The sequence below is a fragment of the Procambarus clarkii genome, chromosome 44 (assembly GCF_040958095.1).
Source record: "Procambarus clarkii isolate CNS0578487 chromosome 44, FALCON_Pclarkii_2.0, whole genome shotgun sequence".
Taxonomy (NCBI): domain Eukaryota; kingdom Metazoa; phylum Arthropoda; class Malacostraca; order Decapoda; family Cambaridae; genus Procambarus; species Procambarus clarkii.
This window is the reverse complement of record NC_091193.1, coordinates 21580695-21602403: the sequence shown is the minus strand read 5'-3', so window position 1 is coordinate 21602403 and position 21709 is coordinate 21580695. Positions and strand designations below refer to the sequence as shown.

General features: G+C 49.1%; 3 protein-coding genes across 3 annotated transcripts in view; 1 reads left to right on the top strand and 2 right to left on the bottom strand.

Annotated features, from left to right (window-relative positions):
* Positions 1-2800, bottom strand: part of LOC123745341 (opsin-5) — a 15299-nt gene extending 12499 nt beyond the window's left edge. Inside the window, exon 1 of the mRNA XM_045725816.2 lies at positions 99-2800. The gene's annotated coding sequence lies outside the window, so the exon portion shown is untranslated. The remainder of the gene's footprint in view (positions 1-98) is intronic.
* LOC123745340 (RIB43A-like with coiled-coils protein 1) overlaps positions 1-21709 on the top strand; it is a 52745-nt gene that overhangs the window by 15364 nt on the left and 15672 nt on the right. The gene's annotated exons all lie outside the window — the stretch shown is intronic.
* Positions 1-21709, bottom strand: part of LOC123745151 (uncharacterized) — a 22640-nt gene extending 931 nt beyond the window's left edge. Inside the window, exon 1 of the mRNA XM_045725460.1 lies at positions 21651-21709. Within this exon, the coding sequence (XP_045581416.1) occupies positions 21651-21709 (59 nt within the window). The remainder of the gene's footprint in view (positions 1-21650) is intronic.

Genomic DNA, 21709 nt, shown 5'->3' with positions numbered 1-21709 from the left:
CCCCAATATGGGACAAATTAACCCCAATATGGGACAAACTAGCACCATTATGGGGACAAATTAACATTATTATGGGACAAATTAGCAGGTGGCCTCACCTAAGTTATCTCCGGACGGGGCGCTGAGGGCAGGACACAGACCTGCTGCAGGGATCAGGTGTGCAGCTACACACCTGGCTGGTGTAGCCTGGCTAGCCCATGGCTCTCACCCTTGACTAGCCTGCACACACCTGGCCAGGGATGAGTACCGCCTGTGATGCCGTATGTGTGTATGTGTGTGTGGGAGGGGGGGGGATAGTGTGTATGTAAGTGTGTGTATTTATGTGTGTTTAACTACCGTATAATGGACGTTAGTTATGTATGTATATGAAAGAACTTGTGCCTGGTATATGTGTGTGTGTGTGTGCGTCGGTTACTGCCGTCTGTTTGTGATATGTATGTGTGTGTGTGGGGGGGGGGGGGTTATGTATATGTATGTATGGGTATGTATGTCTCTGAATATTAGGGTCTTTTCAGTGCTTGTCTGTCACCTAAATAAAGTTCGATGAAGTATAATAGCAGGTACCTGCTTCAGTACCGCTCATGTGAGTGCTTCATTACCGCTCGAGGTAGTGCCTCAGTATTGTTCGAAGTTGTGTCTCAGAACTGCTCGAAGCTGTGCCTCAGAACTGCTTGAAGTTATGCCTCAGTATTGCTCGAAGCAGTGCCTCAGAACTGCTTGAAGTTATACCTCAGTATTGCTCGAAGCAGTGCCTCAGAACTGCTTGAAGTTGTGCCTCAGTATTGCTCGAAGCAGTGCCTCAGAACTGCTTGAAGTTATGCCTCAGTATTGTCGAAGCAGTGCCTCAGAACTGCTTGAAGTTATGCCTCAGTATTGTCGAAGCAGTGCCTCAGAACTGCTTGAAGTTATGCCTCAGAACTGCTTGAAGTTTTGCCTCAATACTACTCGAAGTTATGCCTCAGTATTGTCGAAGCAGTGCCTCAGAACTGCTTGAAGTTTTGCCTCAATACTGCTCGAAGTTATGCCTCAGTATTGTCGAAGCAGTGCCTCAGAACTGCTTGAAGTTATGCCTCAGTATTGTTGAAGCAGTGCCTCAGAACTGCTTGAAGTTGTGCCTCAGAACTGCTTGAAGTTGTGCCTCAGAACTGCTTGAAGTTGTGCCTCAGAACTGCTCGAAGCTGTGCCTCGGAACTGCTTGAAGTTTTGCCTCAGTATTGCTCAAAGTTGTGCCTCAGAACTGCTTGAAGTTGTGCCTTAGAACTGCTCGAAGTTGTGCCTCAGAACTGCTTGAAATTTTGCCTCAGTACTGCTCGAAGTAGAGCCTCTGTACAGCTCGAAGTAGTGCCTCTGTACAGGTCGAAGTAATACCTTAGTACAGGTCGAAGTAATGCCTCAGTACAGGTCGAGGTAATGCCTCAGTACAGGTCGAAGTAATGCCTCAGTACAGGTCGAAGTAATGCCTTAGTACAGGTCGAAGTAATGCCTCAGTACAGGTCGAAGTAATGCCTCAGTACAGGTCGAAGTAATGCCTCAGTACAGGTCGAAGTAGTGCCTCAGTACAGGTCGAAGTAATGCCTCAGTACAGGTCGAAGTAATGCCTCAGTACAGGTCGAAGTAATGCCTTAGTACAGGTCGAAGTAATGCCTCAGTACAGGTCGAGGTAATGCCTCAGTACAGGTCGAAGTAATGCCTCAGTACAGGTCGAAGTAATGCCTTAGTACAGGTCGAAGTAATGCCTCAGTACAGGTCGAAGTAATGCCTCAGTACAGGTCGAAGTAGTGCCTCAGTACAGGTCGAAGTAATGCCTCAGTACAGGTCGAAGTAATGCCTCTGTACAGCTCAAAGTAATGCCTCAGTACAGGTCGAAGTAATGCCTCAGTACAGGCAGAAGTAATGCCTCAGTACAGGTCGAAGTAATGCCTCAGTACAGGTCGAGGTAATGCCTCAGTACAGGTCGAGGTAATGCCTCAGTACAGGTCGAAGTAATGCCTCAGTACAGGTCGAGGTAATGCCTCAGTACAGGTCGAAGTAATGCCTCAGTACAGGTCGAAGTAGAGCCTCTGTACAGGTCGAAGTAGTGCCTCTGTACAGGTCGAAGTAGAGCCTCTGTACAGGTCGAGGTAGTGCCGCTGTACAGGTCGAAGTAATGTCTCTGTGCAGGTCGAGGTAATGCCTCTGTACAGGTCGAAGTAGAGCCTCAGTACAGGTCGAGGTAGTGCCGCTGTACATGTCGAAGTAATGTCTCTGTACAGGTCGAAGTAATGTCTCTGTACAGGTCGACGTAGTGCCTCTGTACAGGTCGAAGTAATGCCTCAGTACAGGTCGAAGTAGTGCCTCTGTACAGGTCGAAGTAGTGCCTCAGTACAGGTCGAAGTAGTGCCTCACTACAGGCAGAAGTAGTGCCTCAGTACAGGCAGAAGTAGTGCCTCAGTACAGGCAGAAGTAGTGCCTCAGTACAGGCAGAAGTAGTGCCTCAGTACAGGCAGAAGTAGTGCCTCAGTACAGGCAGAAGTAGTGCCTCTGTACTGCTCGAAGAATTGCTTCATTCCGACTCGAAGTAGCTAGTAATCCCTCCTTCTATAACACATAATTCACCAATCTGTCGTGAAACTGCGGCGAACACACACACACACACCATATATACTGCCTTCCTCTCTGTTGAGATATGTAGCACTAGAGTGATGCTGCCTCAAGGCTCCTCCTGGAAGTGATAGTAAGAGTTTGAGGGGACTACGTCCATCCGTCGGCCGGGACGCGAGAGGGCTGGCTCTCTGGGTCCCACTCGTGGCACCTGGTTCCGCTAGGACGGACGGTCACTGACTGACTCTCAAGCTGCCTACATCCTCATGCCTTCGTCTGGCTCTCCTCCCCCACTGCTCTCTCTCTCTCTCTCTCTCTCTCTCTCTCTCTCTCTCTCTCTCTCTCTCTCTCTCTCTCTCTCTCTCTCTCTCTCTCTCTCTTAAATGGGAGGGAGCGCCAGTGGAAGGGAGTACCAGTGGGGGCAAGTGGGAGGGAGTGCCAGTGGGATCAAGTGGAACGAACTGAAATCAGAAAGAGTTGAAGTGAACTTCATAAACAATTTTCAAGACCAGATTCAATATGAGCGATTACGAGCGAAAGGCGTGTTTGTGTTCCAGACGACTTGAACGGTGGGAAAGGCGGGTCGAGGAGCTGAATCTTTACCATCATGCACAGTTAGATTAACACAGGAATTACGAACCCTTCAACATGAGCACAATCCCAATATCTGGTTATAGACCGTTACCATGGCAACATCTCAGCTCCCGCTTTACTGCAATTTTCTGTTCCACTTGCTAAGGTATCCGAGAGATTGTCTCCAGTGGGGGGTAGTTAAAGTGGGTTGCTAGTGTTCTTATTTCGTCTGGTACTCTCGTCCACCGCTCGATTACTGGGCAGAAGTAGTGGCTGTTCGAATGTTGAAGAAGAAGAGAAGGGTGAGTGGAACGTCTGGAGACAAGAGAAGACTCCTGGTGATTTTCTCCTCAGTTAAATGTTAAGTTACTTCCCTCCAAGACATTAAGGAGTAATTATCAAAGTGCAGAATTAAGAAAGGATGAGAGAATTATTGAAATGTTAGTAAACAGTGAGGGGTTCCCTATACTCCATCTCCTGTACCTGTGTAATTGTTGGAACAAGATGCATTTAACTGATGCTCGTATAAAGTGCCACATCAACTATGGCAATTATCTCCACCCCAGCAGTGAACTGGCATCCTTTGTCGCCGGTGAAAGTAATTATCGAAAGTAATTAGTTTCCAAAAGGACGTAGGTGGTGGCAGCTGACATTAATGTCGTAAAGGAGAGTACATTCATATTAAGTAAATTGAAACATAATATGAATGGTGGCAGTGGTGGGATTTGAAACTTTTGTTATAAGGGGCATTAGACCATTCTGAAGGGTGGGTCTGGGGCACATTCAGGATGCTACACCACATTGAAGGGTGGGTCTGGGGCCACTTGTGGGGTATTAGACCATGCTGAAGGATAGGTCGAGGGCTCGTATTGGGTATTAAACCATGCGGAAGGGTGGAGTCTGAGGCCCCATGTGGGGAATCAGAGCATTCTGAAGAGAGTGGGGGGGGGGGCTATGTGGGGTACTAGACCACAATGAAGAGGGGGTCTGGGGGCACGTGGGTTATTAGACTATAATAATGTTGATATATGGAACACTTTTAATTATAGAAGGGGGGTCTCGTGGGGCCCCCATGTTGAAGGAGTGTGTGTGATAGCTGGGCCGAGTGCTGCGTGTAAGAAGTCGCGGATTGGTTTCCTTCACAAAGTCGTGGCGGAAGATGAGGCGTGTTTTAATACAGACTGCAGGAGAAATGAGGACGTTTTCATTTCGGTTCTCTTTGTTTTTCTGATTTGAAATGAACAGGTGGACTTTCTGTTTATGTTAAGACTCATTTTTTCGCATATATTTGTGCTTGACTCCAACTCTGGCGTTGTTTGGGGCCCTTGTTTCTTGGCTCCCAGAAAATATTATTTGGTAAATGAACATAAATTTGACTGAGAACGTTTATGAAAAGTATTAAATACTTGGATATGAAGAAACATATTAATTGGTTGGAAGACCAATATTATGGACGTGGAAAGGGATGTGGGCTTGAGAAGTGACGTCACCGTCCCAAGGGAAGGGAAGGGAAAGCAAATATCAGGAGAAAGCGCCAAGGCATTGCGACTATATAGCACTTTGAAGGGATCAGGATTAAGATTAGGGATGGGACGGAGGGAGGTAGGAATGGTGCCCAACGACTTGCACAGTCGGGAATTGAACGCCGACCTGCATGAAGCGAGACCATCGCTCTACCGTCCAGCCCAAGTGGTTGGACGCCATCCCCCCAAGACGAGACGTCACCCCTCCTGTTCCTATGTCTACCAAGTTTATAAAAGCTTACTGAAATCCAGTTACATCAACAAGTTTATATAGCCAAGACACCGGCGGCGGCATCAAACCAGATCAAAATGCGTTCTAAGCCAGACTGAAAATAGCTAACGGACAAAATAACTTTTCCAGCATGGAACACGGACTCAAATTCAGTTCATAACAGCATATAAGTAACTATCAAAGAATATGTCCAATACAACACACACGAAATAAAACAAAACAAAAAAAGATGAACCAATTTTCTATGAGTCCCTGGTCACCCCCTTGTGAAGCCTCTTGTGATGCCCCTGGTGAAGCCCCTGGTGAAGCCCCTGGTGAAGCCCCTGGTGGAGCCCCTGATGAAGCCCCTGGACTACTAGAAACCCGAAGCACGTGAAGTATGATGGACTACGAGAGCCGGTTGTAGGGGTAAATCTCAAGCTTGAACTTGACGCACAGTTCTTATGAGATTATAAAGTGGAGCTGCCTCGTATGGGGCCAATAGGTCTTCTACAGTTACCTTCATTTCTTATGTTCTTATGGTGGGCCTTCTTTAGCAGGTGGCGTGCTTGCTGGTGTCCACTTTGAGCGTGTTCAGGTGTGTCCTGAGTACGACATGTGTGTTTCTGGTGTGTCCTGAGTATGACAGGTGTGTGTTCAGGTGTGTCTTGAGTATGACAGGGAGGGCGAGATCGATGAGTCTAGCACGAGTCTGCTCTGTACTGTGTACCTTTCACTCGAGAAAGGAGTTTGAAAATTAACTCTCCAAAGTTCATTTTAGTTTTATTATAGTTTGATGCTAAGAGATGCATGTTGTTGGCCCTGTCAACACTCTCAGAGGCAGAGTAGCAGTGATTACAGTATGGCTGAAGCAACAGAATACATAACAGTGAAGTGTAGAATACGACAGTAGGCACCCCCCCCTCCCCCCCCCTCCCCCCCCCTCCCCCCCCCCCTCCCCCCTGCAGCATGTCAATCTCCGATGTTTTAATTTTGGGTGTTCCGTCTTGGTCCCGAGGATGGCAGTGTAACTCGGTCCTGCCCTGTCTCAAGCCCAAATATTTGAGCTGGACGGTAGAGCAACGGTCTCGCTTCATGCAGGTCGGCGTTCAGTCCCCGACCGTCCAAGTGGTTGGGCACCATTCCTCCCCCCCACCCCCTTCCCCTCGTCCCATCCCAAATCTTTATGCTGATCCCTTCCAAGTCGTAATGTAATTATGTAAGTCGTAAAATATATATAGTCTTAATGGCTTGGCGCTTCCTACCCCTGATAGTTCCCTTCTACCTGTCTTACGAGGGTTGAGTGGGTTTGTTTGAGGTGCAGAGCCTCGCCGATGTCCCAATCTTCTATTGTCGTTGTATTTGTCGATTATGTTAGTGTAAGGACACGCCCAGCAAACACACAGCGAAACTACGACGTTGATACAACGTTCGAACAAGTTTTAACACCTCCTAACAAGTAATAACAACCAATATAGCGAGTTGTAACAACGTTCTAATACGTCATAAACACGTTAAGCCAAGATGTAACAACTTTATTACAAGTTGTAACAAGCGGAAAATAGGAACAGTTTGTGTTTCCAGGGACCGCCACACTGCTCACGAAGAACTCTCCAGACACCGAACAAAACGCCTTGCGAAAGACAAGTGACGTCTATGCTCCCCCCCCCCCACGCCCACCTGGGCGCCGTCAGCCCCAGCGACCGCACTACAATGGCAAGACAACACCATCTCCTTCAGGGCGCTTGACAAAAGCACACACAGCAAGGGCCCCGTCGAGGACGGTACGGTTCGCACACAGTCACCACCAAGAGAGTCTTGACACACGACACAAGTTGCTGGAAGCTGTGCCAAGTTTACTCTTGACCACACGAACAAGTGCTGGAAGCTGTGCAATTACTCTGACACACGGAACACTAAGGCTGGAAGGCTGTGCAAGTACTCTTGACACACGACACCAAGTGCTGGAAGCTGTGCAATTACTCTTGACACAACGAACACATAGTGCTGGAAGCTGTGCAAAGTCACTCTTGTACACACGACACAAGTGCTGGAAAGCTGTGCAAGTACTCTTGACACACGACACAAGTGCTGGAAGCTGTGCAAGTTACTCTTGACACACGGACACAAGTGACCTGGAAGCTGTGCAATTACTCTTGACACACGGACCCAAGTGCTGTGAAGCTGTGCAAGTACTCTTGACACACGACACCAAGTGCTGGAAGCTGTGCAAGTACTCTTGACACACGACACAAGTTGCTTGAAGCTGTGCAAGTACTCTTGACACACGACACAAGTGCTGGAAGGCTGATGCAAGTACTCTTGACCACACGGACACAAGTGCTGGAAGCTGTGCAAGTACTCTTGACACACGACCACAAGTGCTGGAAGCTGTGCAAGTACTGCTTGACACACGACACAAGTGCTGGAAGCCTGTGCAAGTACTCTTGACACACGACACAAGTGCTGGAAGCTGTGCAAGTACTCTTGACACACGACACAAGTGCTGGAAGCTGTGCAGTACTTTGCACACGACACAAGTGCTGGAAGCTGTGCAGTACTCTTGACACACGACACAAGTGCTGGAAGCTGTGCAAGTACTCTTGACACACGACACAAGTGCTGGAAGCTGTGCAAGTACTCTTGACACACGACACAAGTGCTGGAAGCTGTGCAAGTACTCTTGACACACGACACAAGTGCTGGAAGCTGTGCAAGTACTCTTGACACACGACACAAGTGCTGGAAGCTGTGCAAGTACTCTTGACACACGACACAAGTGCTGGAAGCTGTGCAAGTACTCTTGACACACGACACAAGTGCTGGAAGCTGTGCAAGTACTCTTGACACACGACACAAGTGCTGGAAGCTGTGCAAGTACTCTTGACACACGACACAAGTGCTGGAAGCTGTGCAAGTACTCTTGACACACGACACAAGTGCTGGAAGCTGTGCAAGTACTCTTGACACACGACACAAGTGCTGGAAGCTGTGCAAGTACTCTTGACACACGACACAAGTGCTGGAAGCTGTGCAAGTACTCTTGACACACGACACAAGTGCTGGAAGCTGTGCAAGTACTCTTGACACACGACACAAGTGCTGGAAGCTGTGCAAGTACTCTTGACACACGACACAAGTGCTGGAAGCTGTGCAAGTACTCTTGACACACGACACAAGTGCTGGAAGCTGTGCAAGTACTCTTGACACACGACACAAGTGCTGGAAGCTGTGCAAGTACTCTTGACACACGACACAAGTGCTGGAAGCTGTGCAAGTACTCTTGACACACGACACAAGTGCTGGAAGCTGTGCAAGTACTCTTGACACACGACACAAGTGCTGGAAGCTGTGCAAGTACTCTTGACACACGACACAAGTGCTGGAAGCTGTGCAAGTACTCTTGACACACGACACAAGTGCTGGAAGCTGTGCAAGTACTCTTGACACACGACACAAGTGCTGGAAGCTGTGCAAGTACTCTTGACACACGACACAAGTGCTGGAAGCTGTGCAAGTACTCTTGACACACGACACAAGTGCTGGAAGCTGTGCAAGTACTCTTGACACACGACACAAGTGCTGGAAGCTGTGCAAGTACTCTTGACACACGACACAAGTGCTGGAAGCTGTGCAAGTACTCTTGACACACGACACAAGTGCTGGAAGCTGTGCAAGTACTCTTGACACACGACACAAGTGCTGGAAGCTGTGCAAGTACTCTTGACACACGACACAAGTGCTGGAAGCTGTGCAAGTACTCTTGACACACGACACAAGTGCTGGAAGCTGTGCAAGTACTCTTGACACACGACACAAGTGCTGGAAGCTGTGCAAGTACTCTTGACACACGACACAAGTGCTGGAAGCTGTGCAAGTACTCTTGACACACGACACAAGTGCTGGAAGCTGTGCAAGTACTCTTGACACACGACACAAGTGCTGGAAGCTGTGCAAGTACTCTTGACACACGACACAAGTGCTGGAAGCTGTGCAAGTACTCTTGACACACGACACAAGTGCTGGAAGCTGTGCAAGTACTCTTGACACACGACACAAGTGCTGGAAGCTGTGCAAGTACTCTTGACACACGACACAAGTGCTGGAAGCTGTGCAAGTACTCTTGACACACGACACAAGTGCTGGAAGCTGTGCAAGTACTCTTGACACACGACACAAGTGCTGGAAGCTGTGGCAAGTACTCTTGACACACGACACAAGTGCTGGAAGCTGTGCAAGTACTCTTGACACACGACACAAGTGCTGGAAGCTGTGCAAGTACTCTTGACACACGACACAAGTGCTGGAAGCTGTGCAAGTACTCTTGACACACGACACAAGTGCTGGAAGCTGTGCAAGTACTCTTGACACACGACACAAGTGCTGGAAGCTGTGCAAGTACTCTTGACACACGACACAAGTGCTGGAAGCTGTGCAAGTACTCTTGACACACGACACAAGTGCTGGAAGCTGTGCAAGTACTCTTGACACACGACACAAGTGCTGGAAGCTGTGCAAGTACTCTTGACACACGACACAAGTGCTGGAAGCTGTGCAAGTACTCTTGACACACGACACAAGTGCTGGAAGCTGTGCAAGTACTCTTGACACACGACAACAAGTGCTGGAAGCTGTGCAAGTACTCTTGACAGCACGACCAAGTGCTGGAAGCTGTGCAAGTACTCTTGACAACACGACACAAGTGCTGGAAGCTGTGCAAGTACTCTTGACAACACGACACAAGTGCTGGAAGCTGTGCAAGTACTCTTGACACACGACACAAGTGCTGGAAGCTGTGCAAGTACTCTTGACACACGACACAAGTGCTGGAAGCTGTGCAAGTACTCTTGACACACGACACAAGTGCTGGAAGCTGTGCAAGTACTCTTGACACACGACACAAGTGCTGGAAGCTGTGCAAGTACTCTTGACACACGACACAAGTGCTGGAAGCTGTGCAAGTACTCTTGACACACGACACAAGTGCTGGAAGCTGTGCAAGTACTCTTGACACACGACACAAGTGCTGGAAGCTGTGCAAGTACTCTTGACACACGACACAAGTGCTGGAAGCTGTGCAAGTACTCTTGACACACGACACAAGTGCTGGAAGCTGTGCAAGTACTCTTGACACACGACACAAGTGCTGGAAGCTGTGCAAGTACTCTTGACACACGACACAAAGTGCTGGAAGCTGTGCAAGTACTCTTGACACACGACACAAGTGCTGGAAGCTGTGCAAGTAATCTTGACACACGACACAAGTGCTGGAAGCTGTGCAAGTACTCTTGACACACGACACAAGTGCTGGAAGCTGTGCAAGTACTCTTGACACACGACACAAGTGCTGGAAGGCTGTGCAAGTACTCTTGACACACGACACAAGTGCTGGAAGCTGTGCAAGTACTCTTGACACACGACACAAGTGCTGGAAGCTGTGCAAGTACTCTTGACACACGACACAAGTGCTGGGAAGCTGTGCAAGTACTCTTGACACACGACACAAGTGCTGGAAGCTGTGCAAGTACTCTTGACACACGACACAAGTGCTGGAAGCTGTGCAAGTACTCTTGACACACGACACAAGTGCTGGAAGCTGTGCAAGTACTCTTGACACACGACACAAGTGCTGGAAGCTGTGCAAGTACTCTTGACACACGACACAAGTGCTGGAAGCTGTGCAAGTACTCTTGACACACGACACAAGTGCTGGAAGCTGTGCAAGTACTCTTGACACACGACACAAGTGCTGGAAGCTGTGCAAGTACTCTTGACACACGACACAAGTGCTGGAAGCTGTGCAAGTACTCTTGACACACGACACAAGTGCTGGAAGCTGTGCAAGTACTCTTGACACACGACACAAGTGCTGGAAGCTGTGCAAGTACTCTTGACACACGACACAAGTGCTGGAAGCTGTGCAAGTACTCTTGACACACGACACAAGTGCTGGAAGCTGTGCAAGTACTCTTGACACACGACACAAGTGCTGGAAGCTGTGCAAGTACTCTTGACACACGACACAAGTGCTGGAAGCTGTGCAAGTACTCTTGACACACGACACAAGTGCTGGAAGCTGTGCAAGTACTCTTGACACACGACACAAGTGCTGGAAGCTGTGCAAGTACTCTTGACACACGACACAAGTGCTGGAAGCTGTGCAAGTACTCTTGACACACGACACAAGTGCTGGAAGCTGTGCAAGTACTCTTGACACACGACACAAGTGCTGGAAGCTGTGCAAGTACTCTTGACACACGACACAAGTGCTGGAAGCTGTGCAAGTACTCTTGACACACGACACAAGTGCTGGAAGCTGTGCAAGTACTCTTGACACACGACACAAGTGCTGGAAGCTGTGCAAGTACTCCGGAATGCTATACAGACCTGATCACAGGTGACTGCGATTTTTTTTTTTTTTTAATTTTGCCCCGAGGGGCGAGTTTATTGGGCAGCGCCACTCATCCTGTGAGTGGACACACCACCATAGTGACAGTATTGGGCAGCACCACTCATCCTGTGAGTGGACACACCGCCATAGTGACAGTATTGGGCAGCGTCACTCATCATGTGAGTGGACACACCACCATAGTGACAGTATTGGGCAGCGCCACTCATCCTGTGAGTGGACACACCGCCATAGTGACAGTATTGGGCAGCGCCACTCATCATGTGAGTGGACACACCACCATAGTGACAGTATTGGGCAGCGCCACTCATCCTGTGAGTGGACACACCGCCATAGTGACAGTATTGGGCAGCGCCACTCATCCTGTGAGTGGACACACCGCCATAGTGACAGTATTGGGCAGCACCACTCATCCTGTGAGTGGACACACCGCCATAGTGACAGTATTGGGCAGCGCCACTCATCCTGTGTGTGGACACACCGCCATAGTGACAGTATTGGGCAGCGCCACTCATCCTGTGAGTGGACACACCGCCATAGTGACAGTATTGGGCAGCGCCACTCATCCTGTGAGTGGACACACCGCCATAGTGACAGTATTGGGCAGCACCACTCATCCTGTGAGTGGACACACCGCCATAGTGACAGTATTGGGCAGCGCCACTCATCCTGTGAGTGGACACACCGCCATAGTGACAGTATTGGGCAGCGCCACTCATCCTGTGAGTGGACACACCGCCATAGTGACAGTATTGGGCAGCGCCACTCATCCTGTGAGTGGACACACCGCCATAGTGACAGTATTGGGCAGCGTCACTCATCCTGTGAGTGGACACACCGCCATAGTGACAGTATTGGGCAGCGTCACTCATCCTGTGAGTGGACACACCGCCATAGTGACAGTATTGGGCAGCACCACTCATCCTGTGAGTGGACACACCGCCATAGTGACAGTATTGGGCAGCACCACTCATCCTGTGAGTGGACACACCGCCATAGTGACAGTATTGGGCAGCGTCACTCATCCTGTGAGTGGACACACCGCCATAGTGACAGTATTGGGCAGCACCACTCATCCTGTGAGTGGACACACCGCCATAGTGACAGTATTGGGCAGCGCCACTCATCCTGTGAGTGGACACACCACCATAGTGACAGTATTGGGCACCGCCACTCATCCTGTGAGTGGACACACCGCCATAGTGACAGTATTGGGCAGCGCCACTCATCCTGTGAGTGGACACACCGCCATAGTGACAGTATTGGGCAGCGCCACTCATCCTGTGAGTGGACACACCGCCATAGTGACAGTATTGGGCAGCGCCACTCATCCTGTGAGTGGACACACCGCCATAGTGACAGTATTGGGCAGCACCACTCATCCTGTGAGTGGACACACCGCCATAGTGACAGTATTGGGCAGCACCACTCATCCTGTGAGTGGACACACCGCCATAGTGACAGTATTGGGCAGCGCCACTCATCCTGTGAGTGGACACACCGCCATAGTGACAGTATTGGGCAGCACCACTCATCCTGTGAGTGGACACACCGCCATAGTGACAGTATTGGGCAGCGCCACTCATCCTGTGAGTGGACACACCGCCATAGTGACAGTATTGGGCAGCGTCACTCATCCTGTGAGTGGACACACCGCCATAGTGACAGTATTGGGCAGCGTCACTCATCCTGTGAGTGGACACACCGCCATAGTGACAGTATTGGGCAGCACCACTCATCCTGTGAGTGGACACACCGCCATAGTGACAGTATTGGGCAGCGCCACTCATCCTGTGAGTGGACACACCGCCATAGTGACAGTATTGGGCAGCGCCACTCATCCTGTGAGTGGACACACCGCCATAGTGACAGTATTGGGCAGCACCACTCATCCTGTGAGTGGACACACCGCCATAGTGACAGTATTGGGCAGCGCCACTCATCCTGTGAGTGGACACACCGCCATAGTGACAGTATTGGGCAGCGCCACTCATCCTGTGAGTGGACACACCGCCATAGTGACAGTATTGGGCAGCACCACTCATCCTGTGAGTGGACACACCGCCATAGTGACAGTATTGGGCAGCGCCACTCATCCTGTGAGTGGACACACCACCATAGTGACAGTATTGGGCAGCGCCACTCATCCTGTGAGTGGACACACCGCCATAGTGACAGTATTGGGCAGCGCCACTCATCCTGTGAGTGGACACACCGCTATAGTGACAGTATTGGGCAGTGCCACTCATCCTGTGAGTGGACACACCGCCATAGTGACAGTATTGGGCAGCGCCACTCATCCTGTGAGTGGACACACCGCCATAGTGACAGTATTGGGCAGCGCCACTCATCCTGTGAGTGGACACACCGCCATAGTGACAGTATTGGGCAGCGGCACTCATCCTGTGAGTGGACACACCGCCATAGTGACAGTATTGGGCAGCACCACTCATCCTGTGAGTGGACACACCGCCATAGTGACAGTATTGGGCAGCGCCACTCATCCTGTGAGTGGACACACCGCCATAGTGACAGTATTGGGCAGCGCCACTCATCCTGTGAGTGGACACACCGCCATAGTGACAGTATTGGGCAGCGCCACTCATCCTGTGAGTGGACACACCGCCATAGTGACAGTATTGGGCAGCGCCACTCATCCTGTGAGTGGACACACCGCCATAGTGACAGTATTGGGCAGCGCCACTCATCCTGTGAGTGGACACACCGCCATAGTGACAGTATTGGGCAGCGCCACTCATCCTGTGAGTGGACACACCACCATAGTGACAGTATTGGGCAGCGCCACTCATCCTGTGAGTGGACACACCACCATAGTGACAGTATTGGGCAGCGCCACTAATCATGTGAGTGGACACACCGCCATAGTGACAGTATTGGGCAGCGCCACTCATCCTGTGAGTGGACACACCACCATAGTGACAGTATTGGGCAGCGTCACTCATCCTGTGAGTGGACACACCGCCATAGTGACAGTATTGGGCAGCGCCACTCATCCTGTGAGTGGACACACCGCCATAGTGACAGTATTGGGCAGCGCCACTCATCCTGTGAGTGGACACACCGCCATAGTGACAGTATTGGGCAGCGCCACTCATCCTGTGAGTGGACACACCACCATAGTGACAGTATTGGGTAGCGCCACTCATCCTGTGAGTGGACACACCGCCATAGTGACAGTATTGGGCAGCACCACTCATCCTGTGAGTGGACACACCACCATAGTGACAGTATTGGGCAGCGCCACTCATCCTGTGAGTGGACACACCGCCATAGTGACAGTATTGGGCAGCGCCACTCATCCTGTGAGTGAACACACCGCTATAGTGACAGTATTGGGCAGCGCCACTCATCCTGTGAGTGGACACACCGCTATAGTGACAGTATTGGGCAGCACCACTCATCCTGTGAGTGGACACACCGCTATAGTGACAGTATTGGGCAGCGCCACTCATCCTGTGAGTGGACACACCGCCATAGTGACAGTATTGGGCAGCGTCACTCATCCTGTGAGTGGACACACCGCCATAGTGACAGTATTGGGCAGCACCACTCATCCTGTGAGTGGACACACCGCCATAGTGACAGTATTGGGCAGCGCCACTCATCCTGTGAGTGGACACACCGCCATAGTGACAGTATTGGGCAGCGCCACTCATCCTGTGAGTGGACACACCGCCATAGTGACAGTATTGGGCAGCGCCACTCATCCTGTGAGTGGACACACCGCCATAGTGACAGTATTGGGCAGCGCCACTCATCATGTGAGTGGACACACCGCCATAGTGACAGTATTGGGCAGCGCCACTCATCCTGTGAGTAGACACACCGCCATAGTGACAGTATTGGGCAGCGCCACTCATCCTGTGAGTGGACACACCGCCATAGTGACAGTATTGGGCAGCACCACTCATCCTGTGAGTGGACACACCGCCATAGTGACAGTATTGGGCAGCGCCACTCATCCTGTGAGTGGACACACCGCCATAGTGACAGTATTGGGCAGCGCCACTCATCCTGTGAGTGGACACACCGCCATAGTGACAGTATTGGGCAGCGCCACTCATCCTGTGAGTGGACACACCGCCATAGTGACAGTATTGGGCAGCGCCACTCATCCTGTGAGTGGACACACCGCCATAGTGACAGTATTGGGCAGCGCCACTCATCCTGTGAGTGGACACACCGCCATAGTGACAGTATTGGGCAGCGCCACTCATCCTGTGAGTGGACACACCGCCATAGTGACAGTATTGGGCAGCGCCACTCATCCTGTGAGTGGACACATCGCCTTAGTGACAGTATTGGGCAGCGCCACTCATCCTGTGAGTGGACACACCGCCATATTGACAGTATTGGGCAGCACCACTCATCCTGTGAGTGGACACACCGCCATAGTGACAGTATTGGGCAGCACCACTCATCCTGTGAGTGGACACACCGCCATAGTGACAGTATTGGGCAGCGCCACTCATCCTGTGAGTGGACACACCGCCATAGTGACAGTATTGAGCAGCGCCACTCATCCTGTGAGTGGACACACCGCCATAGTGACAGTATTGGGCAGCGCCACTCATCCTGTGAGTGGACACACCGCCATAGTGACAGTATTGGGCAGCGCCACTCATCCTGTGAGTGGACACATCGCCTTAGTGACAGTATTGGGCAGCGCCACTCATCCTGTGAGTGGACACACCGCCATATTGACAGTATTGGGCAGCACCACTCATCCTGTGAGTGGACACACCGCCATAGTGACAGTATTGGGCAGCACCACTCATCCTGTGAGTGGACACACCGCCATAGTGACAGTATTGGGCAGCGCCACTCATCCTGTGAGTGGACACACCGCCATAGCAGCATGTACAACACTCCCCAATAGGAAGAAAACCCGCTGGGTTGTTCATCCTGTCACTTGTACCCAGACACAGCTGGGACTTGCTTAACTTGTGAACAGCTCCTCAAACAAGAAGATTTACATATGTCAACCCTTAAAATCTTACGTTATCTTGCGGGTGCAAACTGGGGGAATCTTTTAAGAACAATATCTATATTCGACAAATAGTGTTTTCCTAACTCAAACAATGTGAGGCTTATTATTCTACACATATTTCTAATGTGTCTCAGGTGTTCACATTCACGTAGATAATGATGTCCCTACAAGAACACAGCTGATCTTGGACCCATCCTGTGACTGACGCCGTTTAGTGGAGAGATTTAGCAAGAATCAAATAACAGAACGACCACATACTGTCGACCACATACTGTCGACCACATACTGTCGACCACATAGTTGCTGAAGACAGTAAAAACATGTAATTTGCTGCGATATTATTGTCTTGTCAATTCTTCATTTTTGCGTACTGGAACTGCATCTGCCGTCTTCCACAGGGAGGTATATGTCACAGGAAGGTATATATGCTCTCCACGAACAACTGTTGAAGTGTGACCGGTTGCTGCCTATATCGATATAATATAAGATTCGGTCTAGGAGCCGGTATGTCTGGCAGGCTTGGCCGGATACCTGGCTAATTACCAGACGGCAGTGAATCAGTGCTGACCTAATTAGTCTGATCTCCTCCTTCCACACACACACACACACACACACACACACACACACACACACACACACACACACACACACATGTGTGTGTGTGTCTCTTATGCGGAAAGAGAGGGAAGGAAGAGGTGGGGGTGGTGTAGCTCTGCTGGTAAGAAAAGGCTGGGATTTTGAGGAGATGGATATTCAGGGCTGTGAAGGTTTCAGTGACTACATAGCAGGTACTGTAACAAATGGAGGGAAAAAAATTATAGTCGCAGTCATATATAATCCACCACCAAATGACAGAAGACCTAGACAGGAATATGATAGAAACAACATGGCCACCATTAACATAATAGAAAGAGCAGCTTCTGTTGCTAGCAGGAATGGATCTGGACTACTAATTATGGGAGACTTCAACCATGGGAAGATAGATTGGAAGAACAGAGACCCGCATGGAGGACCAGAAACATGGAGAGCTAAGCTGCTGGACGTGGCAACAAGAAACTTTCTAAGCCAGCATACCAAAGAGCCAACAAGAATGAGAGGAGAAGATGAACCAGCAATGCTTGATTTGATATTTACCCTAAATGAATGGGATATAAGGGAAGTTAAGATGGAAGCGCCCTTGGGAATGAGTGACCACAGTGTATTGAACTTTGAGTACCTGGTAGAGCTAGGACTTATCTCCCCCCAAAAAGAACTAGGAATCAAAAGGCTGGCATACCGAAAGGGGAATTATGAACAGATGAGAAGTTTCCTAAGTGAAATACCTTGGGACACAGACCTCAGAGACAAGTCTGTACAGGGTATGATGGACTATGTTACCCAAAAGTGTCAGGAGGCAGTAAACAGGTTCATCCCGGCCCAAAGGGAAAAATCCGAGAAGCAACAAAAGAATCCATGGTATAATAGGGCATGTATGGAAGCGAAGAAACTGAACAAAAAGGCGTGGAGGAACTTCCGGAATAACAGAACACCAGAAAGCAGGGAGAGATACCAGAGAACCAGGAATGAGTACGTCAGGGTGAGAAGAGAAGCAGAGAAAATTTTTGAAAATGATATAGCAAACAAAGCCAAGACCGAACCAAAGCTACTCCACAGTCACATCAGAAGGAAAACAACAGTGAAAGAACAGGTATTGAAACTTAGAACAGGCGAGGACAGGTATACAGAGAATGACAGAGAGGTGTGTGAGGAACTCAACAAGAGGTTCCAGGAGGTCTTCACAATAGAACAGGGTGAGGTCATTGTGCTAGGAGAAAGGGAGGTAAACCAGGCGGCCTTGGAGGAGTTCGAAATTACGAGAGAGGAGGTCAAGAGACACCTGCTGGATCTGGATGTTAGAAAGGCGGTTGGTCCAGATGGGATCTCACCATGGGTACTGAAAGAGTGTGCAGAGGCACTTTGCTTGCCACTCTCCATAGTGTATAGTAAATCACTAGAGACGGGAGACCTACCAGAAATATGGAAGACGGCGAATGTGGTCCCAATATACAAAAAGGGCGACAGACAAGAGGCACTGAACTACAGGCCAGTGTCCTTGACTTGTATACCATGCAAGGTGATGGAGAAGATCGTGAGAAAAAACCTGGTAACACATCTGGAGAGAAGGGACTTCGTGACAAATCGCCAACATGGATTCAGGGAGGGTAAATCTTGCCTTACAGGCTTGATAGAATTCTACGATCAGGTGACACAGATTAAGCAAGAAAGAGAGGGCTGGGCGGACTGCATTTTCTTGGATTGTCGGAAAGCCTTTGACACAGTACCGCATAAGAGGCTGGTACATAAGCTGGAGAGACAGGCAGGTGTAGCTGGTAAGGTGCTCCAGTGGATAAGGGAGTATCTAAGCAATAGGAAGCAGAGAGTTACGGTGAGGGGTGAGACCTCCGATTGGCGTGAAGTCACCAGTGGAGTCCCACAGGGCTCTGTACTCGGTCCTATCTTGTTTCTGATATATGTAAATGATCTCCCGGAGGGTATCGATTCATTTCTCTCAATGTTTGCGGACGATGCTAAAATTATGAGAAGGATTAAAACAGAAGAGGACTGTTTGAGGCTTCAAGAAGACCTAGACAAGCTGAAGGAATGGTCGAACAAATGGTTGTTAGAGTTTAACCCAACCAAATGTAATGTAATGAAGATAGGTGTAGGGAGCAGGAGGCCAGATACAAGGTATCATCTGGGAGAGGAAATTCTTCAGGAGTCAGAGAAGGAAAAAGACTTGGGGGTTGATATCACGCCAGACCTGTCTCCTGCAGCACATATCAAGCGGATAACATCAGCGGCATATGCCAGGCTGGCCAACATACGAACGGCATTCAGAAACTTGTGTAAAGAATCATTCAGAACTTTGTATACCACATATGTCAGGCCAATCCTGGAGTATGCAGCCCCAGCATGGAGTCCATATCTAGTCAAGGATAAGACTAAACTGGAAAAGGTTCAAAGGTTTGCCACCAGACTAGTACCCGAGCTGAGAGGTATGAGCTACGAGGAGAGACTACGGGAATTAAACCTCACTTCGCTGGAAGACAGAAGAGTTAGGGGGGACATGATCACCACATTCAAGATTCTGAAGGGGATTGATAGGGTAGATAAAGACAGTCTATTTAACACAAGGGGAACACGCACAAAGGGACACAGGTGGAAACTGAGTGCCCAAATGAGCCACAGAGATATTAGAAAGAACTTTTTTAGTGTCAGAGTGGTTGACAAATGGAATGCATTAGGGGGTGATGTGGTGGAGGCTCACTCTATACACAGTTTCAAGTGTAGATATGACAGAGCCCGATAGGCTCAGGAATCTGTACACCTGTTGATTGACGGTTGAGAGGCGGGACCAAAGAGCCAGAGCTCAACCCCCGCAAACACAACTAGGTGAGTACAACTAGGTGAGTACACACACACACACACACACACGCACGAGGCAGAAACAAATGGGCAAAGTTTCTTTCACCCTGAATGCCCCTGTTACCTAGCAGTAAATAGGTACCTGGGAGTTAGTCAGCTGTCACGGGCTGCTTCCTGGGGTGGGTGTGTGTGTGTGTGTGTGTGGTGTGGGGAAAAAAAAAAAGTAGTAAACAGTTGATTGACAGTTGAGAGGCGGGCCGAAAGAGCAAAGCTCATCCCCCGTAAAAACACAACTAGTAAACACAACTAGTAAACACACACACACACACACACACACACACACACACACACACACACACACACACACACACACACACACACACACACACACGGGGTCACAGACACTACATGACGGGGTCTGATAGCTGAGTGGACAGCGCACGGGACTCTTAATCCTGTGGCCAGGGTTTGATTTCCGGACTAAGCAGAAACAAAATGGGCAGTTTCTTTCACCCTGATGCCCATGTTACCTAGCAGTAAATAGATACCTGGGAGTTAGACAGCTGTTACGGGCTGCTTCCTGGATATGTGTGTGCGTGTGTGTGTGTGTGTGAAAAACAAAATTAGTAACAGTTGATTGATTGGCAGTTGAGAGGCGGGCCGAATGAGCAGAGCTCAACCCCCGCAAGTACAACTAGGTGAATACAACTAGGTGAGTACACACACTCCCGATGACACCATTTTACCCTGCGCCACGTTATATGCGCATAACAATTTATCACCACAAAACATAAGCTACTTTTTGCTCAGCAAGTTCGGTGCACTGAAAGGTTTCCACGCACAGATCAATAACCGGTTTCCACCGCGCGATAATTAAGGGAACATGAACTAACCGGCCTACAAAGATTCGAACGATCTCACATTTCGAAATTGAACGCAGATGTGCTGGCTCATATTAATATGTTAATCAAATCATAACGCCAGCATGGATTGGGGTCCAGGCTGGTTGTGGAGGGTGTTGGTGATACTGTGGTGGTGTTGTGTGGTAGAGGCACTGTGTGGTGGTAGTGGTGGTCGTGCTGTGTGGTAGTGGTGGAGTGAAGTCTGTCAGGAAGTATTGCGTGAGCGGATGGTTACTGTGTGTACGTTAGCAGTGAGGGGAAGGAAGGGAGAGACGGAGAGGGAAGGTAGAGAGAGAGAGAGAGAGGAGCCATACCAGAAGGTGTGACTGCTCATCTTCTCTCATTCTTCGTATATAACGAAACAGATTGGTGCATGAAGCAGCCTAGCACAACCCTCACAGCTGCTCAGTTTGGTCTCTTATCACCAACAAGGATTTAGGTAAAAAATGGGTTCAGGAACTGAACCCCATAGTTCGTTTAGCTATGCAAGTGAGAATCTTGTGACGCTAGTTACACAGTTATTAATGTTGCGTACACATGTAATATATATATATATATATATATATATATATATATATATATATATATATATATATATATATATATATATATATATATATTACATGTGACTGTTGTGAGCCTCGTTGAATCACGTGATATAAAACGATTATTGAGATGTATATATGTTTGTGTAAATGATTGTATATATATATATATATATATATATATATATATACATATATATATATATATATATATATATACAATCATTTACACAAACATATATACATCTCAATAATCGTTTTATATCACGTGATTCAACGAGGCTCACAACAGTCACCTCACATCTATGGTGAGTCACACAGTTACTAGTCTTGCTCCACACCCACCTAACTGGGCGGCAGCTTTACAGTCATGTGCAGGCTGCACCTACAGTCAGCAAACTTTGGATACTTCGTTAAGATTCCCGGCAGTACATCATTTCTTAGACTCCATCGTTACTTACTTATTTTACTACTCCATTTTAAGTACTTACATTTCTTGGACTCCATTGAGGGTCTCATCTCTGAATTCCGAAATTTTTTCACATTCCAT